Raw genomic sequence first — 19,853 nt, 5'->3', positions numbered from 1 at the left:
CTGCAGTATAACCAGGAAGTGTTTAGTAAATAATAATAAAAAGCCAAAGCAGACAATTTTTCTATTTAATGACCAAATGAACCATAATAGCACTATTACCTCACCCAGGTTCCCAAACGGAACCAAAAATTCCTCCAATCAATACCAAACCTGAGAAAAAGCCACTTGGGTCACTGGGACCGTGAAAAGGCCAATCAAGGACATTGCCTGTCACTTTCTCTGCCTCTAGAGCCACTCTGGTATGTGTCCGTGCTCCTGGGGTCTGCCTCCAGAACTAGCTCCCAAAACAGTCAAGACAGAGCATTTGCAATATTGTTATCAATCCCAGGGACATGGACAACCCAAACAGATTCAAACACAGACAAATAAGGATAAATGCCACAATGGCCACAGTACAAGGGGGAAAAGATGGCAAAATATTACTCATAGTCTGTATCCAGCTTATATTGTTGTAGGGGAATGTAGTTCTTTTATTTCCAAATTGCACAAATCGATGGATAGAACAATAGTGCATAATTCCTTGTAAAACTTTATCAACCCACTCGTTCAGCCACATATTCACAAACCAGGTATTTTTAAAATAGGTATACGTGGATGCATAAATCCACAAATTCAGTTACTCATTAGACACCAGTTCCTCCATGTCATGCCTATGGTGCTTGTTGAGGCAAATAAATTGGGGGGTTCCCACATCCCAGCCATATCCATGGCTATGCGCTGATAGAAGGTGCAGCCCACAGGCATAATAAAGCATGCAAAGCTTAACTTAGCAGCCTGAACTTGACCTAGAATGTCCTGAAGATCAAACAATTCAACTTTGAGCAACAAACAAAACATCTTGTCTGAAGCTAATCTTAGTTTAGTCTGGGACCAACGGCACCCCAAAGTGCAACATCACAGCCCACATGACCAACAAACAAATCGGCAAATAAATCATTACAAATCTGTAACATCCATAACAACCCAATCCAGAAGCAAACTTAAAGCCTCATAATAAGGACATAACATTGGCCAAAAACTGTGAACCAGCAACACTGTGCCCTGTGGGCCTGAACCGCTTCTAGAGATGGACAATTTATCCAAAGGCCTCAGATTCTGCACAGCTGTTTAGTAGGCGTAGGACTGCCATGGGAGGCCCAGGCAGCACTCCTAGTAGGCTGCGACCACCAACCAGGGATGACTGAGCAACGAAGATATGTGGAGGAGTAGATATCTGAATTCTATGATTCCTGCTGACCCTTTGTCTTGCCTGGATACGTCATTGGGATGAGGGCCCTCTTCTGGGCTCACATAGGAGGGCATCTATGCTTGATCCCCATGGTCCTGGGTGGCCCTGCTGAGAAGTCACTCCTGGTGGTTCCCATCTTCTCTTTTATTCAGTTTGACCTTCTTTGGTCTGCAGCTTTTCTGATTTCAACACTTGGGCAAGGACGACTCCAATGCAGGATCACCCATGGTAAGCCATGGCCACAAAATAAAAACTTAAAGGTCAATTACCTACCTTCTTTAAAACCAGACCACTTGCTGTATGAGTTGTTTCCAAAAAGGAAGTAGCCTAAGGTAGCCTAGATGATCTGCTTTATAAAATGCTAATATATGCTCTTGACAAATGTAAAATTGTTGTTTTACAACTATTCTGTTTGTCAGCATTTGCTAATAGTGTTATTAACTGCAAGCACAGCTAAAATAATTGTTATTGTATGTTGCTATCAGATAACATTGGTTCATAAGTCTGGCAGAATCGCCAATGCAAGTGTTAACTAGCAATGTCCTTCACATAAGAGAAACTGTGGCTGCCTCCCTCAGGATCATTCATACCTTGAATCAGCACAAAATCTAGAACAGAGCAATTATAAAAGCATTTTCCGAAGTGGTAAATTAGACTTTTAGTGGACACAAAATTAAAATCGCTAAACTGTACACTGAAATCAAAGGCACATAATATCAAATTAACCCTTGTTACTGTGTAGCTTAGCATCAGTACGCTAGAAAGTAGACACCTGCATTAATTGAATATAATTACAATGAAAACAAGATTAATATTTTCATAAATTATGTGCATTTATATAGTTAAATAGTTTGAAAAATACTCTAGTACATCAAGTACACAATTTTCAAAATAAATTTATTGATCCAGTAAAATGCAAAAAAGAGGCAGCTGCAGTTTCTCTGGATTGGTATTGCCCATGCTAAATGTAGTTATAGACATGCATGCCTGTGTTAACCCTTTCAAGAGGTTTTAAAGCCATTGACCTCATAAAATAATTTTCAATTCCTGATCTTTACTTTCTGGTTCAAAATATATAACCTGCATATGTGTGATATGTGTAGATGGTTATCTTATCAACTATAGGCACTTCTTTTCTAGAGTAAAGAAACCCAGTTGTCACCAATCTCTAAACGCCTTTCTTACAGTATATACTTGTATCCTACCTGCAGCGGCTTTTCTGCTGTGTGCCAGATTATGGCATAATATCAGATCTTTATACATATATTTTCCTATTAATAAGCTATAAAGCACATATTTGCCATGCTTTCCTCTACAAGTGCATAGATTTACTTTTTCTACATTAAATTTCTCAATTACACTTACTTTCATGTCACTTAGGAAAGATGCATTCATCAATCAAAAGTACTCTTTTGGTGATAATTGATAAATACATTAGTAGAAATGGAACAACAGTATGTTGTTACCACCATAGTTATGATGTATAAAAGGTATATAATATGAGGTGTATATCATTTCCATACTCAGGCTATTCTGCTTCTAACATTCCTAACAGCACGAGGGTCAACATGTATCCTGCCTAACACAATTTCTAGGGTTTCTCCTGCTATTGCAGGTGCAAACCGTGGGACTGTTTGCATCTGCACTGCGTCAGTAACTTAATTGTAGATTGGAAGCTCATTTGAGCAGGGCCCTCCTCACCTGTTGTCTCTGTAAGTCAAATTGTTATGTTACATACTACTCGTTTTGTCCTGTCCACACATTGTACTGCGCTAAGGAATTTGATGGCACTATATAAAACAATAAATAATAATATTAATAAAACAACTCTTTATCGAGCCAGTGGCATAACTAAGACTGCAACTGCGAAGAGGCCCGTGCCTCTAGGGGCCTGGTGCAACCCCTGTGACCTCTTGTTTCTGTCAGTTCAAAATTGTTCAGAAAGGGCCCTCCCTGGTCCTTATAATAAAGTAAAGAGTTTACAGTCTCTAATATGTTGTGCAGCCAAATATGTTAGTGCTGAAATATGTAATCACCGTATAAATTAGTACACACATACACATACATACCTTGCTCACCCTGCCTCTTCCTCTCTCTTACCGTGTGGTTTTACCGTGTGGAGAGGTAACCTTACCTTGTGACTAGGATTATGTGAAAGCTGCTTACTGCTGCCTCTCTACCACCGCGAGGTCACATAACACGAGTGCCTCAGCATTCCCTGTAACCAATTAGGGTGGCAGCTTCCCGGGTGCCCAGAAGTGACTTATAGTTGCCATGAAGAGCATTGCCATACACTAATATACACACTCTAACACATTACAGTAACACATGCTAACATTCTGCAAATTCTTACGTGACCCTGCTAGGTGCCTCACAGCATTGGCTTCACCACTAATAGGCTCTAATAGGAAAGGATGGGGTGCCAGATTTTTACCCTCTTGTCTTGGGAAACCTTGGACACCAGGAAATGGTTTCCTGTCACCATGATTCTCCCCTACTTATTCTAAATTTCAACTAAGAACCACCTGCCTTTTTAATATCCATAGCCTGCATTCTGAAAGACAGCAAATCTGAAAACCCAACCTCTCTCCATCAATCTCTTTGACACTGACTCTTCACATAACCTTCGCTATTATCAAATTATCCTCACCCAAGCATTCCCTCACTTTTTGTCTCATACATCTTCAACTGCCTAATAGATTTTAAGAATGCAATGGTATGGCCCTCTTTTCTCTCTGTACCAATATGTCTTAATGTGTGGTTTTTGTCCATTTTGTATATTGTTAATTTTATTTAGTTTTCACTACCCTATTGTTACAATAGCCCAGAATCTTCTGTAAATAATATGTAGTATCTAATGGACAAATAAACAGACTAAACTGTAACACCAATAAATAAATGTTACTACAGAACACTGCTCCATAAGAAATATAGTATACAATTATGTGTTATATATTTAGTATCCCTTCAACACGCTACATGCTGGTTCCTCTCCCATATAAGTCTGTTCTTTTCAAGCAGTTACATTGATCAGAGCAAATTCTAATTGTAGTTCCCATGGTAACATTCTGCACACTCTTGTCAGTTTGAATGTTCACATTTTTTGTAGCACATCATGAATAATGCTGTACTGCTCATAAGGTTTTTCATAAAAAATATCCATACAATAGAGCTCTGAAAAATATCCATTCATAATCTATGCATTTTCAATTACCCTTGAAATTATTTATATTTGTATTTTAATAAGTAGCATTTTTAATTTCATTATAATATGTTTAACAAAGCAATTCCTATCTTTCTCGGCATAACTAAATTTCAATATTCTATTATTATTGAGTTTTATTTGCTTCAGCCAGATCCATTGATAACAGGTGTGGTAACTTGTCTTGTCCTCATAAACAAAGGGAATAGGCTAAGGTGGGCGTTCTTAGAATCCTTCCCTCCCACAGTTCACTAAAGGAAGTGAAACAGGATGTGATGTCAAATGAAGGGTATATAATATAATGCCACACATGGACTCGTTCAGTTCCTTTTCCTTTTCCTCCATGGTGGATGTGGTAAGAGTCAGCTCCCAGCAGTGAGCTATTATCGGATCTGGAGGCTTAATATCGGGTGAAATCAATTTGTGTTGAAGGGAATTGTTATATGTATAGAGAGAGAGATAAAAGGGGGTTGTTGTCCTGTGGGGTTTGGCTATGCGTGTATATAGGAGATAAATGTGTTTGCTGTGTTGTTACCTTATAATAAATACCTTTGAATGTAGATGAACCTTTGTGAGATATATTTTTATATTTGGTTTAAACACCACAACAGGTATAGAAAATCAAGCGCATGGACATGCCATCTCCATATACAAAAATTGGCAGTAGAATGGGTCATACTGAAGAGCTCTGTAACTAAATGTGGCAATGCCATAGGATGCCACTTTTGCCACAAGTCAGTTTGTAAAATTTCTGCCCTCCTCAATCTGCCCAGATCAATGTAAGAGAGCATCAAGAATTTGCTTTTAATGGCCGAGATTACTATGCACAATGCCAAGCAGTGGTGTAAAGCCACCCTGGACTGTGCAGTAGAAATAGGTTATTGAGAGTGATGAATAATTCTTCATCTGGAAGTCTGATAGATGAATCTGGTTTGGTGGTTGTGACGGAGACCCGTACTCGGACTGAGTAGCTCCGCCGTAGAGATCATTGCCACTGAAAGCTTAATTCCCTTCGTATTCCCCCAAGCACTAGCCGAGACTTAGCGTAGGGTTAAAGCAGAACTGCGTAGATATTTATACACCAAACATGATAGGGTTAGGGGTTTAATCCCATCAACCAGACAGCCCGGCGCCTCTATACAGTTCTATGGCCACTATTTCGTGGTGATTCCGAAGGAGCGCTGTCAATCTTGGTGTACCAATGGAGAGCTCAGGGCCCGAAGATGTTATGATCCAAAAAGTGACGTGATCCGATGCCGGGACCCTGAGCGTCAGCATCGGAAACTTCCCTGGGAATAGTCCATGCGGTAGCCGGGCCAGAGTTCCATAGCCGTGGCTGGGTAAACCCCGGTCCTAAAGATTGCCGCGGGCATCACTGGGGTTCCATTGAGTGTTTCCTGGCTTATGGAGCCTCCCATAGCCGGCTAGTTTATGGGAGTCTGTTTCCGGCAGAGGAGACCCCCATGTTTTCCTCAGCCTTAGAGGGTTACTGTGACAGTGGTTACCTGAAGAATGCTAATTACCAGAATGCATGGGGCCTACTATAAAGTTTGGTGGAGGAGGGATAACAATCTGGGGTTTTTTGTGGGTTTGGGCTAGGCTCTTTAGTCCCAGTGAAAGGTAATGTTAATTTTGTGTCATCAGTTTGGGAAAAGGACTTGTCCTGTTCCTGCATAACACCTTTGGGATTTTTTGGAAGGCCAACTACGAGTCAAGCCTTCTCATCCAACATCAGTGCCTGACCTCACAAATACACTACAAATACCAAACCTTTCTGTTTCAAACATAAAATTTGAATATGTTTATTAAAACAGAGCTTGTTTCACAAAATCAAACTTAAATTTGCAGCGCTAGCTACACAATAAACTGTTTTGCCTTTCTAGTTGAACTGATAATCTGGATTAAGGAGATTTTAAACTAGGAATTAGGGGAGATGGAATAAATATCAGGCTAGACAGTATAGAAAGTGAAGGTGCTTTTGTTAGTTACCAGGTGGGTGGATCTGGGGGCTTGGTTTGTACAGATAATAGGGAAAAGCATATATTTTGCAGCTGCAAAACAAGGACAGAAAGCGCTTGCAGTATGTCTGTTAAATGATAAGATAAAGGTCATGTCTACAAATGCTCGCAGTTTAGGGAATAAGATCAATGAACTTGTAACAGTAGTGGCAACTAAGAATGTTGATTTAGTGGCTGTTACTGAGACATGGTATAACGAGAGAAAAATGACTGGGACATAGCAATACCGGGATACTCTTTATATAGAAAAGACAGAAAGGTCAAGAAAGGGGGAAGGGTGGCCCTATATGTGAAAAATAGCATAAAATATAACCTAACACAAGTTGGTGAGGAGAAAATAGAGTCAGTTTGGGTTACACTACAATTTGGTAAAAGTACAGTAACTCGTGTAGATGTGATTTACAGCCCCCTGGACAAGTACTGTGATACCAAGTGGCCAAAATAGTAAAAAAATAAGGTAAGCCTTTAGTAAATACAAAAAAAAACCAAAGTGGGGAACACTATAGACAGATCTATAAGATTAAGCAAAAAGAAGCAAAGCAAATTATAAGAGCTGCTAAATCACACGCAGTAAAGAGAATTGTCCTGTCAGTAAACAAGGGAGATAAAACATTTTTTAGATATATAAATGAGAAAAGGAAAGTAAAACAAGGAGTGGTAAGATTAAAAACTAAAGACCGTTAACTAATTTATTTAACAAATCATTGTTAACGGGAGTCGTCCCAGATGATTGGAAATTAGCAAATGCTTATTCACACTAAATGCAGTAGGGAGGAGTCGGGCAACTACAGACCAGTAAGTCTGACATCTGTAGTGGGGAAATGAATGGAAACTGTTAAAGGATAGGATTGCTGAAAGTCTGAAGTCACATGGGTTTCAAGATCAAAAACATGGGTTTATCTCAGGAAGATCATGCCAAACTAATCTTATTGATTTTTTTGATTGGGTGACTAAAGTAATTGATCAAGGTGGTGCAGTAGATATTGCGTATCTGGATTTCAGTAAGGCTTTTGACACTGTCGTACATAGAAGATTTATCAATAAACTACAATCTCTGAGTTTAGATCCCAATGTTGTTGAATAGATTAGGCAGTGGCTGAGTGACAGAAAACAGAGGGTTATAGACACTGGAGTATATTCGGAAGCAAGGTCTTGTTACCAGTGGGGTACCTAAGGGATCTGTACTTGGACCCATTTTCTTTAATATTTTTATTAGTGATATTGCAGAAGGTCTTGATGGAAAGATATGTCTTTTTGCTGATGACACAAAAATTTGCAACGGGGTTGATGTTCCTGGAGGGAGAAGCCAAATGGCAAACGATTTAGGTAAACTGGAAAGATGGTCAGAGCTGTGTAAACTGGCATTTATTGTGGATAAATGCTAAATAATGCATATAGGGCATAGAAGCCCCAGGGCGGGGTATAGAATATTTGATACTGTCCTAACCTCAACATGTGAAGAAAGGAATTTAGGGGTGATTATTTCAGAGGATTAAAAGGAAGGTAGACAATGTAGTAGAGCAGCAGGAAATGCTAGTAGAATGCTTGGTTGTATAGAGAGAGGTATTAGCAGTAGAAAGAGGGAAGTGCTCATGCCGGTGAACAGAGCACTGGTGAGACCTCACTTGGAGTATTGTGTACAGTACTGGAGACCGTATCTCCAGAAGGATATAGATATGTTGGAGAAAGTGCAGAGAAGGGCTACTAAAATGGTCCATGTCTTACAGGATAAAACTTAGCAGGAAAGGTTAAAGGATCTTAACATATATAGCCTGCAAAAATGACGTGACGGGGGGGTATGATAGAAACATTTAAATACTTTTTAAAGGGAGTCAACATCATAAAGGAAGAAAGTTTATTTCAAATGAGAAATACTACCACAACAAGAGTCTTAGGTTTAAAAGTAACATCAGGAAAGTTGTAGATGTTAATGCAGTGAATTAGTTTAAGCAAGCATGGTTTAGGCATAAGGCTAAGCTAAATATTAGATAAGGTCAGGGACTAAGGAAAGTACCGTATTTGCTCAATTATAAGACAAGTTTTTTTCAGAGCAAATGCTCTGAAAAATACCTTTCGTCTTATATTCAAGGTCATCTTCTAATCAGACCTCAAATAGAGGTCTGACTACAAGACTAAGACTGCAGGGGACCTGGATCCTCCTCTATGGCAGCTTCTGCTGCTGCCGGCACTTCCTCTGGGGGCTTCTTTGATGGAGCGCCGGCATCACATGACCTTCCAGTGCTCCACCATAGAAGTGCTGGCAGCAGTGGAGGTTGTCTGTGCACATCCCGCAGTCGGTGAACGTTTGTGGGATGCGCACAGGCAACCTCCGCTGCTGCTGCCAGCACTTCCGCTGGGGCCTCTATGGTGGAGCACCGGAAGGTCATGTGATGCCAGCACTACGTCATAGAAGCCCCGGCGGAAGTACTGGCCACCAGCAGCAGAGGTCTACATCGCTCAGACCTCCACCGGCTGCCCCACTAGACACCAGGGAGTCTGAAGCACGGGTCACAAGTAAAGGGATGCTCTGATAAGTCAGGGGAGAGGTTAAGAGTGGCATGGGGGGTTAAGAATGGCATGGGGGGGGTCAATGGTTTTCTGGAGGCAGAGTGGCATAAAGGGGGTTACAAGGCATATCAGGGAGGCAGGGTGGAATATAGGGGTTAAAGGCATATCTGAGGGGGGGAGTGGCAAATAGGGGGTTAAAATGCATGTCAGGGAGGCAGAGTGGCATATATGGGTGTATAAGGCATATGTGGGAAGCACATTAGGGAGGCAGAGTGGCATATAAGGGGCATATCTGGGTGGCAGATGTGCATAACTGGGGCAGAGTGGCCTGGCACTCTGCCTCATTTCTTTCTTGGTATTTTCTGAGTCCTAAACCCTCAGTTTATGGCCTTTGCCTTCATTACATTATTATCATTAGTTGATTATAGCACTCATCATATTCAACAGTGTATATATTTCACTGTTTCCTCTGCCTAAATTCCTAAATTTACCTGAAACCCCTCACAGTTTTCCACTCCTTTAACTTTCTCTGTAAATTCCTTGCAACAAATGTATTATTCTCTCATCCACATATTTTTTCCTCTTTTTATCTTTTCTACAAGAAACGCACAAATAAACGAAAAAAAAATGCACAAGAGTATAATAGGTTCAGTCAATTCCTTGCGGCTTTTAAATGTACCAAACCTGCATATTAAATAGGTGGCCACAGGCAGCAGTTGGTGACTTATAACAATAACTAAGCTTATTAAATTAGCAAAAGTTTGCAGCACCGTTGCATTTGATAGATAAAGATAGTTGCAATCACAATCATCCATCTTGTAGGGATAAGAGTAACATCGCATTCCATTTTTTCATATACTTATATTATTCTAGTAGATTTAGCAATAGTAGTAGTATGGATAGGAAAATTCAACTTAGAAAGATATCCTTGACAAAAATTATTACTGTGTGTGACTGAAGATTCAAAGATCTGTGATGATCCTACAGATCTATGATTTCTTTGCTAACTGGTCTGACAGCATTTAAAATAAAGTGCAAGGGAATAAATAGAGGTCTATGTTCCTGTTTATATATATTTTTTTAATTTAATTTTCTTTAATTGAAGTATTATTTAAAAGAGAAAATACAAATTATATATTTTTATTATTTATTAGTATATATATATATATATATATATATCTTTTTTGCTATCTTTTCATAAATTAAATCTATGGATATTTAAGTAAAATTATTTAAATTATATTTATATATATATATATATATATATATATTGCAATTTATGTAATAATAGGAAGATATCATGCCCGGTCGAAGCTCTGAACGGGTGAAATGCGTTGCATATTGGACCGCAGCACATTTTATTTGTTCTTTATTTGAACATTAATTTTATGTATGGTTCGCAAACTTTATTTTAATTTGAGTGTATGATCCTGAAGGGGACAAACTGAAGATTCCTAATGGATATGTAAGATACTACTTTATTTTTGAAAAGCTTTAAGATTATGCATCTATTAATTAAAACAAGTTTTCGATTGTAGAATCTACACTGCAACTTCTAAAAAGGCTACCTAGAAACCAATAGAAAATAACTTCACTTGAGTGATATAATTGGGACCACGTGGTATTAATGTCGTCAACAAACTTTTGCATTCATTTGTCTTTAAATAGGTTGCTCAAATGTATGTCTGTGGAAGCTTCAACAGCATTGCAGTTTGCTGATATTTAACTACTTAATATCTTTTCCCTTAAATTAATAGGGGGTCGATATTTGCTACACGTATTAAGGGTAAAAACATATACCGCACCTTTTGGATGTTGTTCAAACCTCACAGCAAATATTATATTATATTAATTGAAATTTGCGTGTTTACATTGACAGGTTTAACATTCTACCAGTCTATAGAGAATATAGAAAATATTTTTTCTATATATATTGAATGTACATCATTTGTACAATGCTCTATACCACTTTGTTCTCTGTGTGAGGTAGCCTTGTTCTTTTCTCATTGTAATGCAAAGATCCTGTAGATAGATTGCCAGCTTTTGGGCAGGCGTCTCACAACACACTGTATTGGTTTCTCTGCATCACTTTATTAAGTAACGAGACTTCATTGAGTATATATTATATTTAGTGCTACAATATTAATGTTTAAATTATACATACTGATTACCAACTTGTTCTTGGAAGAGTTCTTGAAATGTTAATGTTACAAAGGAAAGAAAATATATAGTTCTATTTTAAAAGCATGGTTTGATACCTGGTTACATGTGAGAGACAAATCTAAAATGCAAGGGAAGAGAATACAAAATGGACATTGCCCCCCTTTAACATATTATGTTTCTAAACAGCCATGATGAATGAACAAACCTCAATTGTGAGCACAATATATCTCTTCCATAGCCACTTCCACTTGCCCTGCATAAGAATTGCAAAGTTATTTAGCTGAAAAGTCATGCAAGGCTAATTAAATAAATACATTTTCATTTATCATGGCTGATAGATTCATGCCCTGCATTCTCATGGTTGTTAGGTCTGATAATTTGAATTCCTTTTTAAGAAGGAAAATGTACCGATTTCTGCCCTTGCATGAATCTCTCAGGCTGTCATAGACGCCACTTTGTGATTATCTTTATGTAGGGAATAATTACTTTTTATTATTTTGTTTATTTCGGATTCCTACTGAAGCCGTCGATAATTAATTTAAATGGGTTTAATAATAAAAGCCAAGAAAAATGTTCCCGGAAATAATCACACATTTCTACAAAGAGATTTGTATGTGTTTTAAAGGGCCATTCAATTTAAATTCATTTTATTCAGGGACCTGAAAAGCATAATCAAGGGGACCTGAACAATACTCAAGAAGAGTAGAAGAATTGAAGACCATAATTACAGCAATGTCCTTTGGCAGTTACACAGTCCATTACACAACTGCCACTGTTTTGGACAAAAATGCATTCTTTGGTACCAAAAGTCTTGCATCCCTCTTTTTTCCAAAGGAGTTCGCTAAACCTATTTAGTGGTCATAAGTGTATGAAAGCATTCTACAATCATATAGTGCTAATAAGACAAAATGCTTCTAAGCAAGCTAATAGGCCATCAAGTCAATGTCCAGAGTAAGTGGCTGTGCAGAGGGTTTCATACAGAAACACTTAGCTGAGCAGAGGGAGGGGGACGCTGCTGAACATGGCTCTGCCTTTAACGTTGGTGAAATGAAGGCAATTTTTCAGTAGTCCAAGATTCCAAGTGTGCAAATGTTTAAACTAGTAGGCTTGAAGGTAGCATACGAAAACATATTATAGAGGGAAGTGACATCACAATATATGTTAACACTTACTTAAAGTGTACTCACTTTTGTTGCCAAGGTTTAGACATGAATGGCTGTGTGTTGAGTTATTTTTAAGGGAACAGCAAATGTACACTGTTATACAGGCTGTACACTCACTACTTTACATTGTAGCAGAGTGTCATTTCTTCAGTGTTGTCACATGAAGATATGATAAAATATTTACAAAAATGCGATGGGTGTACTCACTTTTGTGAGATACTGTAGCTCCATGTAGTTAGTTCTTCCTTGTCTGTTCAATAAGCCAGTTCTCAGATCTTTGCAGTGAAAAGCCAATGATCCAATGGTCCAAAGGGACCATTGTAGGTGAAGAATTTGTAGTGTAGAGTGTATATTTTTCTTGTAAAAGGGTCCACCAGTTTATAGCAATGACAAGACAATGCATATGGTAGCTAGTCTTTAAAGGAAGAGTAAGACTAAGATTGGGTGATTGTACTATGGATTGCATGAAAGAAAGCTCGATATGTTTGGGCCTTAATGTATCCTAGAAATCATCAGCTTGGCTGAGGACATCCCCAGTAAGACTTGGAGATTAGACCGGCTATTACATCTATTCTTCCCATTTTGTCCTACTGTGAAAATGTAGACACAAATAGACAATACTATTTACATAATAATAATAATAGTGAAATTAACCCTTTCACGACCAACCATGTTTGTGATACATGGTTGGCAAAGTGGATCCTATACAGGGTGGCACTCCAGGGTTCTACAAATCTTACCTACTTACGGGGATGTCCCTGTTGAATGTGTAAAACGTTAGCAGTTTACGCTTTCCACTAAATAGATAAAATTAATATCCCATTAGTGCATACATTATGGCTGCCTGCTACCATGGTAACAGATGCAAAAGTGGGGAGGGGAACTAAAGTGGCGGCATGCTGCCATCTGATCTATTGTGAGATTAGCTGTCTGGTATGCTGGTAAAATCGTCATCCCTTTGACCACGCAGAGATTGTGTATCGTCATAGGTGTCCCTACTCGAAAACTTTATGCTCTTAATACAAATATTTTTATTTAAAAAAAATATTGATTAAATAAAAACAGACAGTGACTTGGACTACAAATCCCATCACCCTAATCCAGCATGATTATTATGTGAGTTATATCCTTGAAAAGCGGAGGTGCAAAAAAGATTGGCATACTTGGTGGAATATGGAATATGTTGTTGGTTTTTATTTAGCATGATTACAAAAGGAATCGCTTGTAATTAATCTTTGTGTATATATAACATCAAATACGAAAAGATAGTGTAATAAAGTAAGACACTCTGGAACTTCAGGACAAAACTTTAATAGTTGCACTCACAATATGTATGAGCCTTTTAAGCCTCCAAAAGCCAACTCCTTGGTGTGTGTGTCAATTCCTCAACCCCACGGACATAGAAGAAAAGAAATATATCTACCATAGGATGATATCTTTCAAAACTAGTATATTCGCAGTAATTGGGTGCACTCACATTTAGATGGATATATCAAGCATATCTGATGTATTTTCTTGGAGTTGTAGTGGTCTTTGGTGAAGTTCTTGATGTGAATCCAGTGGATCCCAAGTGCCTCTGAGTCCTGGAAAGATGGTTCCTCTATGTTCCAATGTCAGTGTTTTAAAGTGCAAATGCTTGTGTGAATCAAGTATCAATTAATTGTAGAGTGTGTATTGATGAGAAGATGCAATAAATGGTATGTGTCCAAATTCATAAAGAAACTATTATATGTGCAGCTGCGGGGGATCTGGATCTTAGTCTTCTCATAGTCAGACCTATTTGAGGTCTGATTATAAGACGACACCGATTATAAGACGAGGGGTATTTTTCAGAACATTTGCTCTGAAAAAAACCTCATCTTATAATCGAGCAAATACGATAATATACATGTTTCCCTCTAAAAAGTATTTGTATGGTTGTCACTAAACCTAAGAGGAAAAATGCGCTCTGATCCCCATTACTGTACACATAATTGTACATCTCTCTCTTTGCAGATCATTGCTTTTGATGAACTTCGGACAGACTTTAAAAATCCCATTGAACAGGGAAATCCCTCTAGAGCGGTGAGTGTTTGTATCTCCTCTGGGATGGAGTAGGACAGAGAACTTGGTCGCCTTTCTTTATAATGTACCTCCCTTTCTTTATCTCATTCTTTATTTAACTTTTACTGTTCCCTTTCCGCCCCTCTTCATTCAATATTATTTATTGTGTTGTGCCACCTCATTTTAACCCCTACTCTGAGTCTTCCAACCCTTTTTTCACTATGCTTCACTTTGTCTTCTAGAGATTATTCTCCATATCACTTTATTTTGATATCTAACTCTTTTTAATATGATACTTTATGTTTTAAGTTGTTATTCTTCTCTTCTGGAAATGTGTTTATATTATATTATATTATATGAATCTTCCTCTGTTCTCTGCTTTTTCCATCTTCCTTCATGTTATGCTATTTGTGTCATTCTTTCCTCCTTTTATCTGGTTATCTATCCTCCCCTCTAACTATTCCACTCTTCCATTTTCTATATTGTCTCCTCCCTCTCTCAACTATTCTCCAGAGAGAGAGGGTTAAGAACGTGGAGCGGATTTGCTGCTTGCTCAGAAAGGTCAGCAACACAACATTTACGTAACTGTATGTGCTACCTTGTACAGTTGTTTTCTTGTGTGTGCAGAATGCATAATGTTATGTTGTTTCCGTCATTGTTTATTATCTTATGCCATTGTTGTCTAACTTGTTTTATGGAGGGAATCATAAATTATTTTGAATGTCAGAATAAAAGGCTAAAGAGATTTATATTTATTTTGCAATGCTCATGTAGGCCCTGTTGTGTTTTAATACAGTGATGCGTTATATAGCCATGGCATCACCAGGTATCATATTTAGGGTGGGGGCACTTGGGGCTATATACAAAAATGGTGGAGGGGGGAGTTTCACTTTTTTCTCTTTTCCTTTTTTTTATTTATCCAATCACCCTCTCTTTTTTTAACTACTTAATGTGACTCACCATCATAGCTTTTAGCATTCTAATAAAAACATCTCTCGCTTGTGCTTTGTTCTGTGATGGTATAATTGCTTTCATTTCTAATCACCTACCTTTTTATCAATCAACAACAATCAGTCGCTTAACATTAGGACACAGCTTAGAATTAGAAGTTACAATTGGAAAGAATAAGAATTTACAGCCAGAGAACAACATAAACCATTTAATTACAGTCAGTAATAACATGGAAGATACATTAATGGAAAAGAATAATCATGCAGATCAAGAAAAGGAAAACAAGACTGTTTCTCCCATGATTTATAAATAATGTAGGATTGTGTGTGTATGTATGTATATACAGTATGTATGACCATAGCCACTTATGTCTTGTTCATGGGGGCAAGAAGAAGGTCATCTGTCTTCTGATCACCAAAGCTGCTTCTTTCCAGCCCTTTCTGCCTTGTATGCCCCTGGTGAATAAGCCCGTAAGTACCGCTCTGATTGGCTCACAGTGAACGTATTCTGCCTATCACAGAAGCCTCCCCTAAGGTACACAAAGGTAGAGAGTGATGTCGTATATGCACTGCTTTGTATGACTGCAAGCTCCATCACAGCAGGTTTGATACAGCCTCACAAAGCAGGCTACTTAAGGTACTGAATGATATCATATAGTTGGGGGCACATATGTCAGGGGAGCTTGGCCCCTTCTAGAGATTCCTCTGCAGTTAAATCAGATTTACACACTTACCAGGCTGGACAATTGCTGTCATGGAGACTGGAGGGGATAGTGAAAATCAATGTTGTGTTCCTATAGAGCACCAACATTGATAAAGTTAAAATAAACAAAACAGAAACGCCGTATTTGCTCGATTATAAGACGACCCTGATTATAAGACAACCCCCCAAAATCTGAATATTAATTTATGAAAAAAAGAAAAAGCCTGAATATAAGATGACCTTATAGGAAACAAGTTTTACCAGTAAATGTTAATTCGTGTAAACTATGTGAACATTTTTTTTTAATAAAAGCTATGCTTGAGAAAAATATTTTGTTTTTATTTCCTTTTTTTTCAACCTGCCCCCCCAGTTATGCACATCTGCCCCCAGGCTTGCCACTCTGCCCCAGAAATGCCTTATACCCCCTATATGCCACTGTGCCCCATGATATGCCTTTTAACCCTCTAAATGCCGCTGTGCCCCATGATATGCCTTTTAACCCTCTAAATGCCGCTGTGCCCCATGATATGCCTTTTAACCCCCTATATGCCACTGTGCCCCATGATATGCCTTTTAACCCTCTAAATGCCGCTGTGCCCCATGATATGCCTTTTAACCCTCTATATGCCACTGTGCCCCATGATATGCCTTTTGACCCCCTATGTGCCACTCTGCCTCCAGAATTGCCTTATACCCCTATATGCCACTCTGGCATTTAGGGGGTTAAAAGGCATATTATGGGGCAGAGTGGCATATAGGGAGGTATAAGGCATTATAAATAAAAATAAATATTTTATTATTCTTTTTACATTACATTAGTTTTTTTCATTTTTTATTATCTGTTCACTGATTAATGAACTTTAGGTTACAGATTATTGATTAGTCTCACCATCAATGCCATTGGCCTAAATCTGTTACCTGCAAGTGCTGTTTACAGATTATTTTATTTTACAAAATTCATGTCATTTTTTAAGCTAACAAATTGCTGTTTGATCACTGATTATTGTCCCTTTAGGTCACATCTAACCATACTTAATACTTTTGCTATCCACTAACAGTATGCCAATGCTTCCCCTTGCAAGATATTACGAAATACTGTCTGTTGACTGATTAGGACACTGATGATTGATCTCACTTCGTTGGGTGTGGAGGCAATTTTTTTTCTTCTTAAATAAATAATTAATAAAAGAGTTTAGTGATTATATATAGCAACTAGGTTAGGGGTTAGGAGCAAGTGTAAGGATACTGTCGGTATGCTGTTAGTGGAAAGTGATAGTGTTAGATGTAAGGTTTAAAGGTAAGGATGATGATCAGATTGGCCATTGCTAAATTAGAAGGGTCACTAATTGGTTATTAAATATCAATTTATTAAAACATGTTAAAAATAATGTTAATAAATAACATGTTAAAAATAAAATGAATATTGTAAAAAAAAAATATTAAAAATCTGTAATTGCTATCAATAAACTGATGATCATGAATTTAATTCTGCACAATTGCTCTCAAGGAGTTGGCAGCTTCTCTTACGTTCCCAAATCCTATCAACCTCTACTACACACAGAAGAATACCAAGCAATTAGACAATAACTGTGAATGAGAGGCCAGGCGGAGATAAAGTAGCATGAACAAAAAAGGAGTTAACTTTTTTTACAAAAAAACCACAGCGACCCAAATACAAATAAATAAATTATATTGTAGGGCTGCAGTAAAACATGACACAATACATGACATATAATTACTTTGTGTCCCTGATTAGGGGACATTATGTTGTCCCTGGATGTAGAACAATCCACAGAGATTTCCCAGTAGCCTTAGGATGTATATTTAGCTGATAGAAATCATTTTAAAGGACTGCTCGTATTTATATTAAAGCAAGAACTAGATATTAAGTTGTTTGCTTTCTGGCAAGGTCCTGCATAGTAACAGCTAAGGACATAAAAACAATAGTTATGCTGCCTAAATATTACATGTGTCTTTTTATGGGAATTGTTTGCTATTCGGCAACTTGATCTGTAAACAATCATCAGAAACAACAGGCAAGCTTCAGAACTGAACCGGATCCTTCTCTGGGTTTACCTATCTGAGCAATGATTTAATTTGTCCGTAGGCCACGGTAGATGAAGGCTGAAAGCTACTTCAGGTCCATCATTTGGTTAAATAGCAAACCTTTTTTTCTACGCCGTAAAACATAACACTGAAAGCGCTATTGTATTTCAATGTAAAAAGCCTTCTACTTAATGGGGGCTTATGTTTAGCTGCTTTTATACAAAACCCCTGATATTTCCTAATGAATACTAGGCATTTACACAGCAATCAAAATCGATTTCTCATTTTGTTGCTACCTCATTTCTTTTTCAGACAACAAATTTCTTGCCCTTTCAGTTCAGTCAAAATTCAAAGGGTTTTTAGTTGGGACATCAAATTTGGTGCAATATAGAGTCTCTCATGCACTCATTCCACCCTACACACGTAAACCACACTACCACAGACACAAGCATACTACAAAATACACATTGACACATTGTCTTACTGTATACACATGCATCCCAAACAATACACAGCGACACTATACATGCTACACAAAACACAATCACACAATGCAATGCTCTCATACTACCCTATACACATGCAAGCTACACAATGCACAGTGACCCTGCGATCTCCTATGGTCCCCTCGGTCAGGGCCGGCCCAAGACTTAATGCCGCCTGGGGCGAAGTTTAAAATGCCACCCCCCCCGCTGGGGGGGGCGGCATTTTAAACTTCGCCGACGCCATTATCTACCCTTACCCCCCCCCGTTTAAAAGTACTTACGTTTAAACAGTCCTGCGGCGAGTCTCCCTGCTCTGCCACGGTGCCGGCTTGTAATGCTGAGCGCCGGAAATTGACGCCACTTCTGGCGCTCAGCATTACAAGCCGGCACCGAGACCGAACAGGGAGACTCGCCGCAGAGGAGAGAGAGAGGGGCGCCGAGCGGGTAAGCGAAAACCACTCGGCGCCCCTCTCTCTCCTCCGCTTAAAAAAAAAAAGCGCTTGGGGCGGCAAAGTGCCGCCCCTTCAAAAGTGCCGCCTGGGGCAATTGCCCCAGTCGGCTCCATTGTAGGGCCGGCCCTGCCCTCGGTATACTCCAGACTTCGAGTAACCAAGTAGTTACACTGCACGATGAAGTGTCCCTTGTCCCCAAATCACAGACACAGACACCGTCTTAGGCTTGAACAAGTAGGAATCTCCTTTATTGTACACCAAACACCAACTTTATACCTGAGACCATCTTGAAAAGAACAATACATAAATACATTAGCTTAAACACTTTAACTGGCACCAATCAGGAGAGAGCTAGAACAGGGAGCAACCAATCACAGTGCAGGGGGTGTGGTCAGATGCGGCCCACATCCCATTAAATTAGGGACCAATCAAAAGGGGAGCTACCCTCCCTACCATATATGGATTTCCATGGGTGTGGCTGTAGCAACCAATAGGGAAGGTGCCTTCCTAGCAGACCCCTACAACCTTGCCACAGATGCTCCTGTGACAACTACCCTAGACATATAGAAACTACACAAGGCGGTCACACTATCCTAGACAAAAGCATGCTTCATAATGCACATTGTTCCTACACTATACAGACATATCGCAAACAATTCACACTTACACTATGCATGCAGCACAATACAAATCAATTGCTCTACTCTATACACAATGCACACTACCATAGAAACAATCATACTAACCAATACAAATGAAACATACCCTTTACACAGTCACCTGCATCCCAATTAATTTACAGTGACACTATGCATGTTAACTGTAAGAAAATATATAGGGCCAATACAAACTTCAAATAATTGGATCACATATAAATGTATGTGCGTCAAAA

At 38.7% G+C, this 19,853-nt stretch overlaps 2 protein-coding genes across 6 annotated transcripts in view; both read left to right on the top strand.

Moving 5' to 3' along the window:
- The window catches only part of LOC128467684 (putative neural-cadherin 2), a 267,631-nt gene that overhangs the window by 203,070 nt on the left and 44,708 nt on the right, over positions 1-19,853 (top strand). The gene's annotated exons all lie outside the window — the stretch shown is intronic.
- The window catches only part of CNIH2 (cornichon family AMPA receptor auxiliary protein 2), a 44,556-nt gene that overhangs the window by 11,808 nt on the left and 12,895 nt on the right, over positions 1-19,853 (top strand). For 4 of the 5 annotated variants that reach the window (XM_053449366.1, XM_053449364.1, XM_053449365.1 and 1 more), the window contains exons 2-3: positions 14,278-14,346; positions 14,839-14,886. In XM_053449366.1, coding sequence (XP_053305341.1) covers positions 14,278-14,346; positions 14,839-14,886 — 117 coding nt within the window. The remainder of the gene's footprint in view (positions 1-14,277; positions 14,347-14,838; positions 14,887-19,853) is intronic. The other variant, XM_053449367.1, reaches the window with a different exon arrangement.

This window comes from Spea bombifrons, chromosome 10, assembly GCF_027358695.1.
Source record: "Spea bombifrons isolate aSpeBom1 chromosome 10, aSpeBom1.2.pri, whole genome shotgun sequence".
NCBI lineage: Eukaryota > Metazoa > Chordata > Amphibia > Anura > Pelobatidae > Spea > Spea bombifrons.
Note: the sequence above shows the minus strand (reverse complement) of the source record. Positions and strands in the feature narration are given on the sequence as shown.